General features: G+C 38.5%; 1 protein-coding gene across 5 annotated transcripts in view; it reads right to left on the reverse strand.

Moving 5' to 3' along the window:
* The window catches only part of IGSF11 (immunoglobulin superfamily member 11), a 128,454-nt gene that overhangs the window by 17,418 nt on the left and 92,714 nt on the right, over positions 1-18,322 (reverse strand). For 3 of the 5 annotated variants that reach the window (XM_020874073.2, XM_070466002.1, XM_020874075.2), the window contains exon 2: positions 335-498. In XM_020874073.2, coding sequence (XP_020729732.2) covers positions 335-498 — 164 coding nt within the window. Of the gene's footprint in view, positions 1-281; positions 499-2,637; positions 2,686-18,322 lie in introns of those variants that run through there. The other 2 variants (XM_020874076.2, XM_020874074.2) reach the window with 2 other exon arrangements.

Genomic DNA, 18,322 nt, shown 5'->3' on the forward strand with positions numbered 1-18,322 from the left:
TATGTCAGTGCCAGTCCCTTCCTGTGAAAATATACCTTTCTTTTACTGTCTCAGTATTTCCTATCAAAAATGTCTTCTGATAAGATTCCAGATTCCTACATATTCCTCAGAAGGACCCTCTTGACATGTCTTAATTTTTTTTAAAGTCTTTCACAAAGAGGATAGCTTCTTTTGATAGTTGGCTAACAATGTAGGAACAGGACTTAAGACAGCACAGGCATACTGAAAGTATCACCTTATTCTAGAAATCAAATATGTATTCAAGACACTTTCCTACCCACCTCTTATAAAAAGATTAAAATCTCAGTGGCAGCACAGGATGGAACAGAAGTACCTGCTCAGGCTGGTTTGCATTGGAGAGAGGAATGACCATCCAAATGACATTGAGGTTAATGAGGGCAGCGCTGGTGGTGAAAGTACAGGGCAGGACTGCTGTCTGACCCCGGGCAACTTGAACACTCCCAGGGCTCTCAGAGACTTCCAGGGAAGCTGCAACACCTAGAGAAGAAGGAACAGGAGGTCATGTGATAGACCAAATCCCTTCAGAAAAAGCTTGTGTTTTATATTATCAGTAATGTAGACAGACTGACATGACAGTACTTATTAAACATCTACTGACCATTCACTAAGTCAAAGTAATAAAAATTGGTCATCCCTTTACTTCTTAGAAACTATAAATGAAAAAAATTTTAGAGGCTACTGATTTATTTTATAAGACACTATCTTATATTTGCCAGATTCGAATACAAACTGGGAGAAATTAACCGAAAGCATTTGAGCAAAGTTTTAATGGTGATGAGAGATGAGAAGTAGACTGAAAATATTTTAAAGCATCATTGCACAACACTGTAAATTCACAAAATATGTCCAGGATCTATACCCTGAAAACTATAAAATTCAATGAAAGAAATTTAAAAAAGACTAAATAAAAGGACAGATATGCAACCCTCATGAGTTGGGAGATTCAGTATTGTTAAGACATCAATCCTACCCTAACTGGTCTACAGATAGAGAGTAAAACCAATAAAAATTGAAGCAGACTTCCTGTGGATACTAATTATAAAACACATGAAAAGGCAAAGAACTAGAACAGCCAAAAGAATACCAAAAAAGAAGAACAAATTTGGAAAAGTTACACTATCTGATTTCAAAATTTGCTATAAATTGGCCATAGCAATCAAGACAGTGCAGTACTGGCATAAGAACAGATTCCCAGACAAATGGCACAGGATTGACAGTTCTGAAATAAACCCTGTATTTATGATCAAATGCTTTCAACAGAGGCAGAAGACAATTAAATGGGGGAAAATAGTCTTTTCAACAAATCATACTGGAACAGTTCAATATTAATATGCAAAAAGTTAAACTCAGACCTTACCTCACCACATCCACAAAAATCAATTCAAAAATATATCATAAACCTGAATGTAAGCATTAAAGCTATAAAGCTTCTAGACATAAATATAGGAGAAAATTTCTGTGACCTTGGGTTAGTCAAAGAGGTCTTAGATGTGTCACCAGGACCATAAATAGTAAAAGAAAACAATAATCTAGACTTCATTAAAATTTTTTTAAAGTTTGTACTTCAAAAGATTTAATTAAGAAGATAAAAAAATCAAAGTATAGACTGGGAAAAATATCTGTAAACTACACACCTGATAAAGGATTTGTATATAGAATATAAAGAACTATTACAACTCAACAATAAGGCAACCTAATATTAAAATGGGCAAAAATCTGAGTAAATATTTTAACAAAGGTAATTAGTAAGCACATGAAAAGATGCTCACTATTTGCAGGAAACTGCAAATTGAAACCATAATAAGGCTATCACACAGCCACTGGAACGGCTATAATCCAGACAATATGAAGCACTGATGAGGGTATAGAGAAACTGGAATCCTCCTCATTTACTGCTACTGGGAATGTAAAATGTTACAATAACTTCAGAAAATAGTTTCAGTTCCTTAAAAAAAATTTAACATAGACATGGAGTAAACTTACCATACAACCCAGAAATTTCATTCCTAGGAATCTACGGAAGTAGATTGAAAATGAAAATATATGTCCATGCAAAGACTATGAATGCTTATAACAGCATTATTGATCTCATACTTGTGAATGGAAAAAATATAAATATCCATTAGCTGATGAATAAACAAAATGTGGTATATCCATACAATGAAATACTATGCATAAATAAAAAGCAACAAGCTACTGATACAAGTTACAACATGGATGAGCCTCTCAAAAAAATTTTGCTAAGTAAAAGGACCCCAAATTCAAAAGCCTCAGTTCAGTTCAGTTCAGTCGCTCAGTTGTGTCCAACTCTTTATACATACTGCATTATTCCACTAATACGAAAAGTCCAGAAAAGGCAAATCTATAGTGAGAAGAGGCAAATCAGTGGCTTGGCGGCATGGACTAGAGAGAAAGGAAAAGAGACTGATGCAAATAGGTTCAACGAAACTTTTCAGGGCAATGGAAAACTAAAACTGATTTGTTCTGATAGCTGTGTAACCCTACAAGTCTACTAAAAATAACTTAATTTTATATTTTAAATGGGTGAGTTCTTAGTAGTATAAATTATACCCCAGTATCATTATTAAAATTAAAAAAAAGAAAACAGTAACTTACCAGAGCTAACTCCTGGCAAGTCAAAATCAACTGTTATCTCTTCTGAAAAGAATGCCTGCCCCCTGCGACTGTAGAACAGTATGGGAATAACAGGAGGTTAAGTGAGAGGAATCCAACAAAGAAGTTATTCTAACTATGAAAAAAACATTATGTCCATGGCAGTATCTCAAACTGTTTTATTTTGAAGTGATATTATCTCAGTTTTCCCAAAAAAGTAACAAAATAACATACTTCTATGATTACAATTAGTATAAAAAATAAATGTTCATAGCATCTTTATTCTATAAAACTTCCTGTTCTTCACATATAGTCTGATGAAACTCTGGGGAGTTAAATTTGCAGGATAAAATGTTTCATAAAATGAGCCATCTGTGGTAGAATATAAAGCACTTGATAACATCAAGGAAAGTTTTTAAGTTAAATAACTTTAGGGAAAGTCTCTCAGTTTTAAAAAGGAAAATTGAAAGAACCTAAGAGGCAAACAGCGAAGGTCATTTGATCAGAGAACAGGCAATGGCACGAAAAAGCCACCTCCTGGGTAGAAATAGGTAAAGGGAGGGTATTTGTTCCAATGATTATTATAAATGCAGTGGCGATGTTTTTAAAAGTAAATGTGGGTGCTTCCCTGGCGGCTCAGTGGTAAAGAACTGGTTTGCCAATACAGAAGACACAAGTTCAGTCCCTAGTCCAGGAAGATCCCTCATGCCACAGAGCAATAAAACTCATGCATCACAACTACTGAGCGCGTGCTCCAGAGCATGAGAGCTGCAACTACTCAACCCACACGCCCTAAAGCCCATGCTCCACAACCAGAGAAACCACTGCCATGAGAAGTCCACACACCTCGAGAGAGAAAAGCCCGTGCAGCAGTGAAGAACCAGCAGAGCCAAACATAGATAAATAAAATAAAATAAAATTTTTAAAGTAACTGTGGACAGCAAACTGGCACAAAACCTCCATCACTTCATTCTTCAGATATCACTCCAAAGCAGCAGCACAGGGATGTGCCCCACCCCCGTAAACTGTACAGGATAACACACACCCTCCACCCTCAAATCACTCATTTCACGCCAAAGTTACACAATCTTTGACACACATGAGAAAAGGGGGGGAGGCAGTGAAAGGTAAAGAATGAAAGATAGAGATGTAGGTGGGAAAACTACCAAAATGTGGCAGGCTTCCAGTAGAGGAAGAGGAGCTTGGCAGGACCAGGGTAGGGGACGAGAGGCAGGAGCAGGACTGCTGGCAGAGGGCAGACTCTGGGGTGGCAGCAGCTGTGCAAGACTGACTTCATTTACCTCCCATTTTTAATTTTTTTTTTTTTACTGAAGTATAGTTGAATTATAATGCTATATACTTCTCATTTTTACATAAGGTTAACTGTGAAATCTCAGGCACTTAGATAACTACAGAAGAAATACTCTATATAAGCTGCTTTCAAAACTCATAAAAGCATAGCTTTGAAACTGGATAAGACCTAGTTTGAAATCTGACTCTTTCATCTACTTTGCTGTGGGGCCTCAAATAAGTCACTTATTCTCTGATTACATCACTTATTTGTAAAATAAGGCTAATACATCATCAGAAGAATGTAATGAAGGCGGTATCTGATGCTGATGGCTGATGATGACCACTCCCTCAGTCACTACTTTAGCTGACAACACACATAGCAAGTCCACATTGTTGTTATTCAGTCACTAATTTGTGTACAACTCTCTTTGACCCCATGGACTGCAGCACGCCAGGCTCCCAGGTCCTTCACTATCTCCCAGAGTTTGTTTAAACCCGTATCCATTGAATCAGTGATGTCATCCAACCATCTCATCTTCTGTCGCTCCCTTCTCCTCCTGCCCGCAAGCGTTTCCAGTATCAGGTTCTTCTCTAATGAGTTAGCTCTTTGCATCAGGTGGCCAAAGTACTGGAACTTCAGCTTCAGCATCAGTCCTTCCAATGACTATTCAATTAAGCACTAAAGTGAAGAAGAACTAAAGAGCCTCTTGATGAAAGTTAAAGGGGAGAGTGGAAAAATTGGCCTAAAGCTCAACATTCAGAAAACTAAGATCATGGTATCCGGTACCATCACTTCATGGCAAAGAGATGGGGAAACAGTGGGAACAGTGACAGACTTTATTTTCGGGGGCTCCAAATTCACTGCAGATGGTGATTGCAGCCATGAAATTAAAAGATGCTTGCTCCTTGCAAGGAAAGTTATGATCAACTTGGACAGCATATTAAAAAGCAGAGATATTACTTTGTCAACAAAGGTCCATCTAGTCAAGGGTATGGTTTTTCCAGCAGTCATGCAAGGATGTGAGAGTTGGACTATAAAGAAAGCCGAGCACCAAAGAATTGATGCTTTTGAACTATGGTGTTGGAGAAGACTCTTGAGAGTCCCTTGGACTGCAAGGAGATCCAACCAGTCCACCCTAAAGGAGATCAGTCCTGGGTGTTCATTGGAAGGACTGATGTTGAAGCTGAAACTCCAATACTTTGGCCACCTGATGCAAAGAGCTGACTCATTGGAAAAGACCCTGATGCTGAGAAAGATTGAGGACAGGAGGAAAAGGGGACAACAGAGGATGAAATGGGTGATGGCATCACTGACTCAATGGATATGGGTTTGGGTAAACCCCGGGAGTTGGTAATGGACAGGGAGGCCTGGTGCAATGTGGTTCATGGGGTCGCAAAGAGTCGGACATGACTGAGCAACTGAACTGGAACTGGATATATAAACATATACATGTGCATACACATACACACACTCTCTCTCTCATTTAATACTATAAAGTATTTTATGGCTTCCCAGGTAGCTCAACTGGTAAACAATCCTCCTGCAATGTGGGAGACCTGGGTTTGATCCCTAGATTGGGAAGATCCCCTGGAGATCTTATATATTTTATAGCTTATATATAAGATATTGAGGCCCAGAGAGAATAACAACCAGTTCTAGGTCACATAGTTCAGGGTCACATCAGTTCAGTCGCTCAGTCGTGTCCGACTCTTTGCAACCCCATGAATCACAGCACGCCAGGCCTCCCTGTCCATCACCAACTCCCGGAGTTTACTCAAACTCAAGTTCATCGAGTCGGTGATGTCATCCAGCCATCTCATCCTCTGCTGTTCCCTTCTCCTCCTGCCCCCAATCCCTCCCAGCATCAGGGTCTTTTCCAATGAGTCAACTCTTCGCATGAGGTGGCCAAAGTATTGGAGTTTCAGTTTTAGCATCAGTCCTTCCAATGAACACCCAGGGTCACATAGAAAGTAGTAAACCTTGGATTCAAATCCAGATACTTTATCTACAGAGAATGTATACTTAACTACCATACTTAATTAATTAACCACCACATAGCACATAGAGATCAGTCCATAAATGTTTACTATTATTATCACTACTCTATTACAGAATAACAAAACTTTAAATTAGTATGGATTTTTGCATAAAGTCATCAGATGAAAACTCCCTCATCTGCTTCCAAACCTACAAGTCAGCTTCCATCTGCCTAGTCCTCTTTTTCCTCTCTCCTCTTAGAGAAGCTCATCTAAGGCGAACCCCGCCCCCTCATCTGGGTATAATTTATATTCCATCCCCTGGCCCTCTCAGTAACCTTATCATAGACTGTCCCCTCTCGTGTAACCTCAACCTCCCCCATCTACACTTAAGACTTTCTGACAGCATTTAAACATACTCAAGTATTTCCACTTAGTGCAAAATTCCTCCCTCCTTCCAGCCCATAGTTTCCTCCAGGAGCTGCCCTCTCTCTGATACCTCACCACTGATCTGTTTGAAAGAGCGGCCTATACCCACTCTCTCCAGACTCTTCTACCATTCAGTCTTTAATCCACTCTGGCCACCATGACTTCTTAACAACAGTTCTCCCTAGGTTTCCCAGAGATCTCCTGATGGCTCCAAAACTCTTGAATTCATTCTTGGACCCTCAGGAGCATCTAACAGTGATGACTATTGCCCTCTCCTTGAAACATAGTTTTCCTGTAGCTTCGGTGATACATTTCTGGTTTTCTTTCCATATCTGAATACTTCTTGTATCTCCAAGTAGCTATCTCAAAGGTACCTCAAGTCAACTTGTCCAAGATCAAATTCTTGATCTTCATCTCTATGCCTGCATCCCCTATATACCTATCTGCTCCTTTCTAGAGGTCCCTGTGCTAGCAAAGGCTCAACTAGCAATCAAGTTGGACAAGTCAGAAATTTATAAATCTTCATTGATTATTTCTATTCTCTTACCATCACCCAAACCCAATCCATGATCAAATCTGATCCATTTTACCAATTAAATTTCTCTTGACTTCTTCAGTCAGAGCTTTTCCTCTGATTTGCTCTGTTCCACACCCAATGCTTTACTTAATAACCTCCTACTCATTCTTCCTATCAACTCAAGTGTTATCTTCTAACAGAAAAGCCTTTCCTAACCCCTCAGGGAAAGATTAGGGTCTTGTAAAGCAGTGTTCCTTCATTTTGAACATATTCAACTTGTAATCATACTTTGATCAGTATAATTACTTAAGATAATTTTATTAGAATACTGTGAGGTACACGAATAACTCCAATACAGTAAGCCCACCATAAAAACTCAACAAGTCAATTTGCACATGAAAATACTACAGTCCAAAGAGATAGTCTTGCCAAAGGTTTTAAAACTAGGACCTATTTCTTCTGACTTTTGATGGAGTATATTTTCTACCATTTCAAACTCTTCCCCAGACCATATCTCCGAAGCAAATGATATTATCACTTGTAGTATGATTAAGGTGATGGGGCACTTCTTTACCAAGAAGACCAAAACTGAACAATTAAAAACTCAATTTATTGGTAAACATTAATGTATCTTCTCTGCTGTCAGCCCCACATACAGAACTTAGCATAAACAGTCTGTTACGTTTCTGAGCTATCAGAATTCTCTATGAACAGAATTTGGCAAGTCATCCAACACCCTAAAATGTCAGATATAAGATACAAGATATCAAAACAAATTTTAAGACTGACTATACTGAAGGATTTCCACAAAGATGGCGGAAACCTGGTGATGTAACTTTTAGGACTACATAGAGAATAAATTGCTGAGGTGTGAATATCAGTAAAGAGACTTTGTGGAGAGGTGTGGTGTGCAGTCAGTCCCATTCCACTCCTACCCAGCAAAAGGGCCTACTTTCCCTGAATCTGTCATGGCAAAGGACATCTGAGTGGATGAGAAGTGAACACATGTAAAAGCTGGTGCAGGGTTGCCTTAGATTCTGTCTGAAAGGGCTATCTAATGAGACTACTCGCAGAAGGAAGCTGGAGGCTGACCTCTGGACTACTGGGTGGATCACTAGCATTCTGAGAACTACGCATATATATCTGTATATAAATTGAGATTTTCTTGCTTTATTTTTAAACTCAGAGTGATCAAAAAAAAATGTGTAACCTTGCTTAAATTTTCATCTAGAAAAAGTGGATCTTGAATAAATTTAAACAGACTCTTGGAAAACAAAAAGTTGCTTTGTTATTGTGTCTCAAGATTCCTATTTAACATACTGAATAAAAATGAAAATTTCTTCAAAAGAGTAAAGAAGGAAGGAAATGAGTGTGTTTCAAGATTTAAATAATTAATTTTTTTCTATTTTATTATTTTTTTAATGAAATACTTTCTTTTAGAGTGTATTTCCATGTTTGAAACTCTAGGCAAGAATTTAAACTTTAATGTTAAATAACTGAATTAAAAATTCATTTAAAATATCTTACAATTTGCAATGTTTACATGTAAAATGCATAATTTAAGAGTTGAATTGGCAGCATTTTGCAGACTTGAATCTTTTCTTAGTACTTTTGCCCAAGAAAAATTAAGTCAACTCATGAATTCTGAATGACTCTCAGCAATTAAACAAGAAAGACATAAAGCACATGGCCCTGTTTCCTCCCAAGAGTAGAAACCATAAATAACAGTTGTCTATACTCTTTCTTTAAACCTCTATTTCCCAAGATTTAAAACAGAAAGATTCACTTTTTTTTTCAGACTAAGAGGTACATGTTAGAGGGAAAAAAAGCTGGCAGCAAAGAATCCTTAGAAATCTGAAGAAGGATCATCCACACTACACAGCCAAGAGAACAAAGGAATTTGACAGTGATGGGCTGGACTCAAAGGACACAAGGCCTCCCCTACAACTCCATGAGAGCCAGAACACTCGAAGTTCAGAAGCGGCATTGGTACAGCATTCCAACTGAGATGTTGAAATAGTGTTCGCCAATGTCTACAGAGCATGTTTTCATATTTCAGGATGAGCCCAACTCCCAGAACACTGCTCCGGGAATATGGTTAGCAAAGCATCAAAGGATCTTATGGTACTTGGGGAGACCTATGCTGTCCTTTCACCCAAAATGTTACTATCAGCAGTCACATAATGTGTATTGGCTTATATGATTCCCACATGATTTAAGTGTTATTTCATGGATATAAAAGTTATAAAATTCACTTAGTTTTTTCAAATTCAGTTTTTTGGTTCCATCAAACTGAAATAAATTTCAAAAAAATGAAAATTTTATGCTATACTCATTTCCCAGAAGAAATCATGGAATAACACAAGTCTCTAACGTTGTAGGGATTTTTAAAGAAATCATTTTCTCTTCATATTTCAAGAAATTTTTAATCAGATGAAATAATCTATCTTTACAACTGTTATTATTATATAATGTTAAAGTGAAAGTCAAAGTGAGTTAAAGTGAAAATGAAAGTGAAAGTTAAAGCAAAGTGTTGGCTGCTCAGTCGTGTCCAATTCTTTGCAACCCTATACACTGTAGTCCACCAGGTTCCTCTGTCCACGGAATTCTCCAGGCAAGAATACTGGAGTGGATTGCCATTTCCTACTCCAGAGGATCTTCCTGACCCAAGGCTTGAACCCAGGTCTCCTGCATTGTAAGGAGATTCTTTACTTTCTGAGCCACCAGATGTTCATTACATAATATTAACTGCAATCTTAACTAGAAAACAATGTGTGAACTGACATTAAATTAGGTGTTGGCCATCAACACAGCACTAAACTAAATGAAGAGTAAATATTTGGTTAATCTGATCAATGTAGATGGCTCTATTACGCACAGGTCATCTACATTAATCAATTTATAGGACACTGCCAAGTCTCTACTTCATTTTATGCCATATTAAACAATATGCATACTTTATTGTTGGTTACCAAGGCAGGCTACCATAAAAGTACACACTTCATCTTCTGACTGTATACATGTCCCATGGTATTACAGTGTTATAATTCCATGGTATTATGGTGTCCCTCACTACCTATTATGGTAGTGAACTGACCAAACACTACCAGTGAACTTAACATAACTGAGATTTTTTTAGGACACACTACCAAACATCATGAAATACATAGTATTTTCAAGTGCACGTGTAACATTCACCAAGACAGGTCATATTCTGAAAAATAAAATTTAACAAACATAAAATAATTAAAAATCACACAAAGAATATGAAATAAATTAGAACACAATAAAAGAAAGAAATCCAGAAAATAATCAAATGTTTATAAAAATCCACTTCTAAATAATTGATGTGTCAAAGGTCAAATTTCAAGGAAAATCAGAAAATTTTTTGAATTGCATAAAATTTAAAACACAAAATACAAAATTTTATGGGAGGCAACAAAGCACTATTTTGAGGAAAATTCAGTTCAGTTCAGTCGTTCAGCTGTGTCCGACTCTGTGACCCCACGGAACGCAGCACGCCAGGCCTCCCTGTCCATCAGCAACTCCCGGAGCTTACCCAAATTCATGTCCATCGAGTCGGTGATGCCACAAGCCATCTCATCCTCTGTCATCCCCTTCTCCTCCTGCCCCCAATCCCTCCCAGCATCAGGGTCTTTTCCAATGAGTTAACTCTTCGCATGAGGTGGCCATGGTACTGGAGTTTCAGCTTCAGCATCAGTCCTTACAATGAACACAGGGGACTGATCTCCTTCAGGATGGACTGGTTGGATCTCCTTGCAGTCCAAGGGACTCTCAAGAGTCTTCTGCAACACCACAGTTCAAAAGCATCAATTCTTTGGTGTTCAGCTTTCTTCACAGTCCAACTCCCACATCCATACATAACCACTGGAAAAACCATGGCCTTGACTAGACGGACCTTTGCTGGCAAAGTAATGTGTCTGCTTTTTAATATGCTGTGTAGGTTGGTCATAACTTCCTTCCAAGGATAAGCGTCTTTTAATTTCATGGCTGCAATCACCATCTGCAGTGATTTTGGAGCCCCAAAAAATAAAGTCTGACACTGTTTCTACTGTTTCCCCATCTATTCCCCATGAAGTGATGGGACCAGATGCCATGATCTTAGTTTTCTGAATGTTAAGCTTTAAGCCAACTTTTTCACTCTCCTCTTTCACTTTCATCAAGAGGCTTTTTAGTTCCTCCTCACTTTCTGCCATAAAGGTGGTGTCATCTGCATATCTGAGATTATTGATATTTCTCCCGGCAATCTTGATTCCAGCTTGTGCTTCTTCCATCCCAGCATTTCTCATGATGCATGCTGCATATAAGTTAAATAAGCAGGGTGACAATATACAGCCTTGATGTATTCCTTTTCCTATTTGGATCCAGTCTGTTGTTCTCTGTCCAGTTCTATCTGTTGCTTCCTGACCTGTATACAGATTTCTCAAGAGGCAGGTCAGGTGGTCTGGTAATCCCATCTCTCAGAATTTTACACAGCTTATTGTGATCCACACAAAGGCTTTGGCGTAGTCAATAAAGCAGAAATAGATGTTTTTTTCTGGAATTCTCTTGCTTTTTCAATGATTCAGCGGATATTGGCAATTTGATCTCTGGTTCCTCTGCCTTTTCTAAAACCAGCTTGAACATCTGCAAGTTCTTGGTTCACGTATTGCTGAAGCCTGGCTTGGAGAATTTTGAGCATTACTTTACTAGCGTGTGAGATGAGTGCACTTGTGCGGTGGTTTGAGCATTCTTTGGCATTGGCTTTCTTTGGGATTGGAATGAAAACGGACCTTTTCCAGTCCTGTGGCCATTGCTGAGTTTTTCAAATTTGCTGGCATATTGAGTGCAGCACTTTCACAGCATCATCTTTCAGGATTTGAAACAGCTCAACTGGAATTCCATCACATCCACTAGCTTTGTTCATAGTGATGCTTTTTAAGGCCCACTTGACTTCACATTCCAGGATGTCTGGCTCTAGGTGAGTGATCACACCATTGTAACCGAGAGCGCCAGGCTACAACAGCGCAGGAGCGGCCAAGAGGAGCTACCCCACATCCAAGGTCAGGGGCAGCAGCCGAGAGGAGCTACCCCATGTCTGAGGTCAGAGGAAAATTAATAGCATCCAAATGCTCATAGTATAAAAGAAGAAAGGTTTATAATCAACAACCTTAGCACCTACCTTAAGAAATGAACAAAAATCAGTAGCAAGTCGAAAGAAGAAAAGTATAAAATAATATAGAATTCAGAGCCTCCCTGGTGGCAAGGTGATAAAGAATGCATCTGCCAAAACAGGAGACACAGGTTTGATCCCTGGTCCAGGAAGATCCCACATGACATGGAGCAACTAAGCTTGTGCACCACAGTTATTGAGCCTGCGCTCTAGAGCCCAGGAACTGCACCTATTGAGCCCATGTGCTGTAACTGCTGAGGCCCACACACCCTAGAGCCCATGCTCTGTAATGAGAGAAGCCACCACAATGAGAAGCCATGTACTGCAACAAAGAGTAGCCCCCACTCTCTGCAACTACAGAAAAGCCGCGCACAGTGACAAAGCCCATGCACAGCAACAAAGAACCAGCACAGCCAAAAATAAATAATTAATAGAATTATTATTTTTTAAAGATAATATGAAATTTAAAAAATGAAGACAGGAAAATTATTAATGAATTAAATCACTAAAATCACCAGCTGGTTCTCTGAGAAGTCAATAATTGATCAATCGTTTGCCAGACTGATTAAGAGAAGATATAAATTACCATTATGAAAGAAGGGACATAGCTACAGATGCCAGAGACACTGAAAGAATAACAAAGGGATATTACAAATAACTTTATGCTAATATATATTTGGAAATACAGATGAAATGAACAAATCCCTTGAAAGACAGAAACTACCAAAGCTCTCTATAAAACATATGACCTGACTGGTCCTATGTTCATTTAAAATAATGAGTTAACTTGCATTTAAGAATCCACTGACCAAGATAATACCAGGTCCAAACGGCTTCAACTGTGAACTCTGCCAAATGATTAATGAAAAAATAATGCCAATTCTACATATAAATTCTTCCAGAATAAAAAGGGAACACTCCCCAATTCATTTTATGAGGCTGAAACTACCCTGATACCAAAATCCAACAAAGACAATATATGCTAAGAAAATTACAGACTAACATCCCTTCTAAATATAGGCATAAAGCCTTTAACAAATTATTAGCAAATTGAATCCAGCAATATATAGAAAAATAATTAATCATGACAAAAGTGATATTTACTCTTTAAATGCAACATTCATTCAGTATTTGAAATCAACATAATTTATCAATCCAATATACTAAAAAATATAAATGTGTGTGTATGTGTGCATGTAGTCTTTTCAATGAGTACAGAAAAAATGAAAAAAATATTTATTTATTATAAAAATTCTCTTCAAACAAGGAAGAGTATAAACTTCCGTAAATTGGTAACAAGAATCTATAAAAAAAAGAAAGATAACATTATATCTAATGACAAAAGACAACTTTCACTTAATGGCTAAACCTGCTTTCCTCCTATGATCAGAAACAAGGCAAGGATATCTGCTCTCACCACATCCTTTCAACATAGAGGTCCCAGCCATTGAAATAAGGCAAGGATAAGAAACAAAAGGCATATAGACTGGAAAAGAAAAATTATACAAATTATTTGTAGATAACACAACCATCTTCATTAAAAATTTAAATGAACCTGCTAAAATGTAACAAACTCTAACTCTAATTAATAAATCAGTTGACCAAGGCTGCAGAAGTCAAAGTCAGTATTCAACTACCAACTATACTTCTATGTAATAGCAGTGAATATTTGGAAATTAAAATTTAAAATAATATCACTTTTACAATAGCACCAAAAAGATGAAACACTTGGGAAGAACTTTAACAAACTATCTGTATGACCTATACAATGAAAATTATAAAATGTTCCTGAGAAAAATTTAAGGACCTAAATAAAAAGACAAACCATGGCCATTAATTTTAATAATGTTAAGATGTCAAGTCTCTCCAAATTCATTTATTGATTTAATACAATCCTAATCAAAATTCCAGTGAACTGCTTTGTAGAAATAAACCAACTGCTTCTAGAATGTATGTGTAAAAGTGAAGATTAAAACAGCCAAATTCTGAAAAAGAAAGAAGTTTGAGAACTTGCAATACATGGTTTTTAAAACATACCGTAAGCTACAGCATTTAAGAATAGGACCAGTTAAGCTCAAATACTAAATGATGATGCTGTTAAAGTGTTGCACTCACTATGTCAGCAAATTTGGAAAACTCAGCAGTGGCCATAGGACTGGAAAAGGTCAGTTTTCATTTCAATCCCAAAGAAGGGCAATGCCAAAGAATGAAACTACTGTACCATTTGCACTCATTTCACATGCCAATAAGGTTATGCTCAAAATCCTTCAAGCAAGGCTTCAATAGTACATAAACTGAGAACTTCCAGATGTACAAACTGGGTTTAGAAAAGATAAAGGAACCAGAAATCAAATTGCCAACATTTGATGGATCATGGAAAAAGTAAAGGAGTTCCTGAAAAACATCTACTTCTGCTTCATTGACTATGCTAAAGCTTTTGACTAAGTGGATCACAACGAACTGTGGAAAATCCTTAAAGAGATGGAAAGACCAGACTACCTTACCTGTCTCATGAGAAACCTGTATGCGGGTCAAGAAGCAAGTTAGAACCTTACAAGGAACAACTGACTCATTCAAAACTTGGAAGGGAGTATGACAAGGCTGTATATTGTCACCTTGCTTATTTAATTTATATGCAGAGTACCTCATGTGAAATGCCGGGCTGGATAAATCATAAGTAGGAATCAAGACTGTTGGAAGAAATAGCAACAACCTCAGATATGCAGATACCACTCTAATGGCAGAATGTGAAGAGGAACTAAAGAGCTCTTGATGACGGTGAAAGAGAAGAGTTAAAAGCTGGCTTAAAACTCAACATTCAAAAAACTAAGATCATGATATCCAGTCTTATTACTTCATGGCAAATGGAAGGGGGAAATGGGGGAGCAATGACAGATTTTATTTTCTTGGGCTCCAAATCCACTGAAGATGGGGACTGCAGCCATGAAATTAAAAGACATTTGCTCCTTGGAAGGAAAGCTATGACAAACCTAGACAGCATATGAAAAAGCAGAGACATGAGTTTGCTGACAAGGATCCATTTGGTCAAAGCTGTGGTTTTTCCAGTAGTCATGTATGGATGTGAGAGTTGGACCATAAAGAAGGCTGACTACCGAAGAACTGATGCTTTTGAATTGCAGCGGAGAAGACTCCTGAGAGTCCCTTGGACAGCAAAGAGATCCAACCAGTCAATCCTAGAAGAAATCAACCCGGAATATTCATTGGAAGGACTGATACTGAAGCTCCAATACTTTGGCCACCTGATGTGAAGAGCTGATTCACTGGAAAAGACTCTGACGCTGGGAAAGCCTGAAGGCAAAAGGGGAACGAGGCAGAAGAGGTATAGTAAGGTTAGACAGTATCACTAACTCAATGGACATGAATTTGAGCAAACTCCAGGGGATAGTGGAAGACAGAGGAGCCTGGCATACTGCAGTTAGTATTTAACCATAATATCCAAAAATTATAATCCTAGGTATTTCTCCAAGAGATGTAAAAACATACATCCACACAAAAAAATCTTATATGCAAATGTTCATAGCATTTTTACTCACAATAGCCAAGAAAAATTGGGAAAAACTCAAATGCACAGCAACTCAAGAATGAAAAAAATAGTTGTGGCATAGCCATACACTGGAAAACTACTCATTAACAGAAAGGAACCAACTTCTCACACATACAACATGGATAAATATCAAAGGCAGTAAGCTAAGCAAAAGAACACAGAAACAAAAACTATATACAGTATATATTCACATTTTTTAAAAATTTGTTATTGTGGTAAAAGGAAAACCATGGGGGCAGAAAATGGGCTGGAGCTTGGGCAGAGAGGAAAGAGGGCATTGGGAAGACTACATGGGGGGCCTAACTTCTTTGGGTGATCAGTTCAGTTCAGTTCAGTCGCTCAGTCATGTCCAACTCTTTGTGAGTTGGACTGCAGCATACCAGGCCTCCCTGTTCATCACCAACTCCCAGAGCCTACTCAAACTCATGTCCATCGAGTCAGTGATGCCGTCCAGCCATCTCATCCACTGTCATCCCCTTCTCCTCCTGCCTTCAATCTTTCCCAGCATCAGGATCTTTTCCAATGAGTCAGTTCTTTGCATCAGGTGGCCAAAGTATTAGAGTTTCAGCTTCAGCATCAGTCCTTCCAGTGAATATTCAGGACTGATTTCCTTTAGGATTGACTGGTTGGATCTCCTTGCAGTGAACAGATTCAAGATTAATCTGATTTTCATGAGTTCACACAATCATTGAGACATCCAGAAAAACAAGCTCAGGGCTAAATTTCTTGGAAAACACCCAAAACTATGTTCTAAAACTGGCTTGATAAGAAAACTGCTGTATCTGTCCCTGTCACCAAACCCCAAATGTCAGAATCCTACCACAACTAATACTAATGCCAGGTCCCCAGCAGGCACTCAACCCTACACCACCACCTCCCCTAGAGCCACACTCTCTGCCGTGGTCCATGCTCAGCACAGAGCCTGTTTTGCACATGGTTCTTGTCCAACTCACGGTTTCACCTCAGTGCCTCCAACTGGAGAACAACGTCTAAGCGGCAGAAGAGGCTAGAAATTTGAGTTCTATTTCTGACCCAGGGAAGATGGATTCATAATGTGGACATTTCTCCAAATGCAGAAATGATGCTCAATATATAATGGTCAGATGTGAATAGGACAGATGTTGATAACAACAGGCAGTAAATGAGAACACTGAAAGCTTTTTTTCTTCTCCCCTACCTCTTCTAAGCCTTTCTTTGTTAATTAAGCACTCTGTATTTCCTCACTTCAGAAGCTTTTGCAAGGTGGAAAGCTGGAACTAGCAAAGACAAATAGGCTTTCTAACTCTAGGGAAAGCCTGGGCTCACTGAGGAAACTGTCCTGAGGAAGAGGAGGCGGGAAGGGCTCTCTCTGAGCTTGAGAGAGGAGAAATGGGGCTGGAAGGAAGGCCGTGGATGCCCGGCCAACTTCCCAGAGAAGAAGGGCTCCAAGCTGTTACCTCAGAGGTCAAGGGAAACCACAGTGCCTCAGAAAAGATGGCTGCCCCGGACACTAGGCCTCTGTCACCACAAGATGCCCTGCGTTCTACACAGCACAGAGTTGCAGAGCAGAACTTTAGGCAACCCTGCAGCTCAAACACGGGGAATGTTAGTAATTAGACCACAGAGGACCAGAGGGGCCCCTCTGCCAGGGTTCTGGCTCTATACGAGCCCTTGCAGTATGAAGGAGGGAGCCCCAATAATAACTGATATGAAATTTACTGCCAGCTTGACAAGAAGAGAGCTTCAAACCTGAATTTAACTTAAATAGATGAATAGCATTTCTTGCACACCTCTACAGGTCCCAGGAATAAGTACGATTTAAAAGTAAAGCTGAATGCCCCAAGGATTATATGATAGGCTTTTTTTTTTTTTAATCTCCATGCTTTCAAATTTCAGAAATCACTATTTACACAGAGGGCAGGGCACAGGGAGAGAAAACTGACTGTCTATGAGCTATTTTTTTCAGTGTTTTCAGGGTTTCAGGGTTGCCTTTTACTAACAGGGGCAACCTTTTGCCAAATCTGAACATGCAAGTCACTGACCTTTTCCAGGCAGTGGAAAGTAAAAATGTTTTTACTGTTTAGCTTTCTAAAGAACTTCTAAAATGTAGGCTTTTAACCCAGACAATGACTAGGGTGGGAAGGATGTACTTTTCTTTCCTGGTGTAGTTTTGTTGTGTTCCCTAAAGAAATTACAAAGTTCTTTAGTTTATATTTTTATAGGCCTTTCTGACATTGTGATACTATAGCTAAACGCCAGTATCAATCTGGTTAGCAGATTGAAGATTTATATTGGGAATACTAACTAGAGTTTCCAGATGGCAAAAGGCCAGATAAATGGCCTTTACTGTTAAATACAACCACGTACTCTCAACTTCACCATGTGGTTGAATACAGCCCCACTTGGCTATAATGAGAGAGCTCCATTTGTTTAATGAAGCATTCACATGATAAAAGAGGCTAAATCAAAAGTCGAGTTATTTATGAACAAATAAAGCCATCTGAAACCATCAGGAAGGAAGTTATATTCTGAAACCAATTAAATTCTTTTTTAAAAAACGACTCAACTGAAATTTTATTCTTGTTCACCAATAACACTGCCTCTTTCCAAACTAAACACTACTTTTTTTTAATTTTCTTGATTTGCAGAATATGTTTGTGTCAGTAACAGCTTATCTAACTAGTTTAAAGCATTCTTCAGTGTGTATAACATGAAAAGATAAGAGATTTAAAACGTGGAGGAAGTAAGATCAGCA

This window comes from Odocoileus virginianus, chromosome 4, assembly GCF_023699985.2.
Source record: "Odocoileus virginianus isolate 20LAN1187 ecotype Illinois chromosome 4, Ovbor_1.2, whole genome shotgun sequence".
NCBI lineage: Eukaryota > Metazoa > Chordata > Mammalia > Artiodactyla > Cervidae > Odocoileus > Odocoileus virginianus.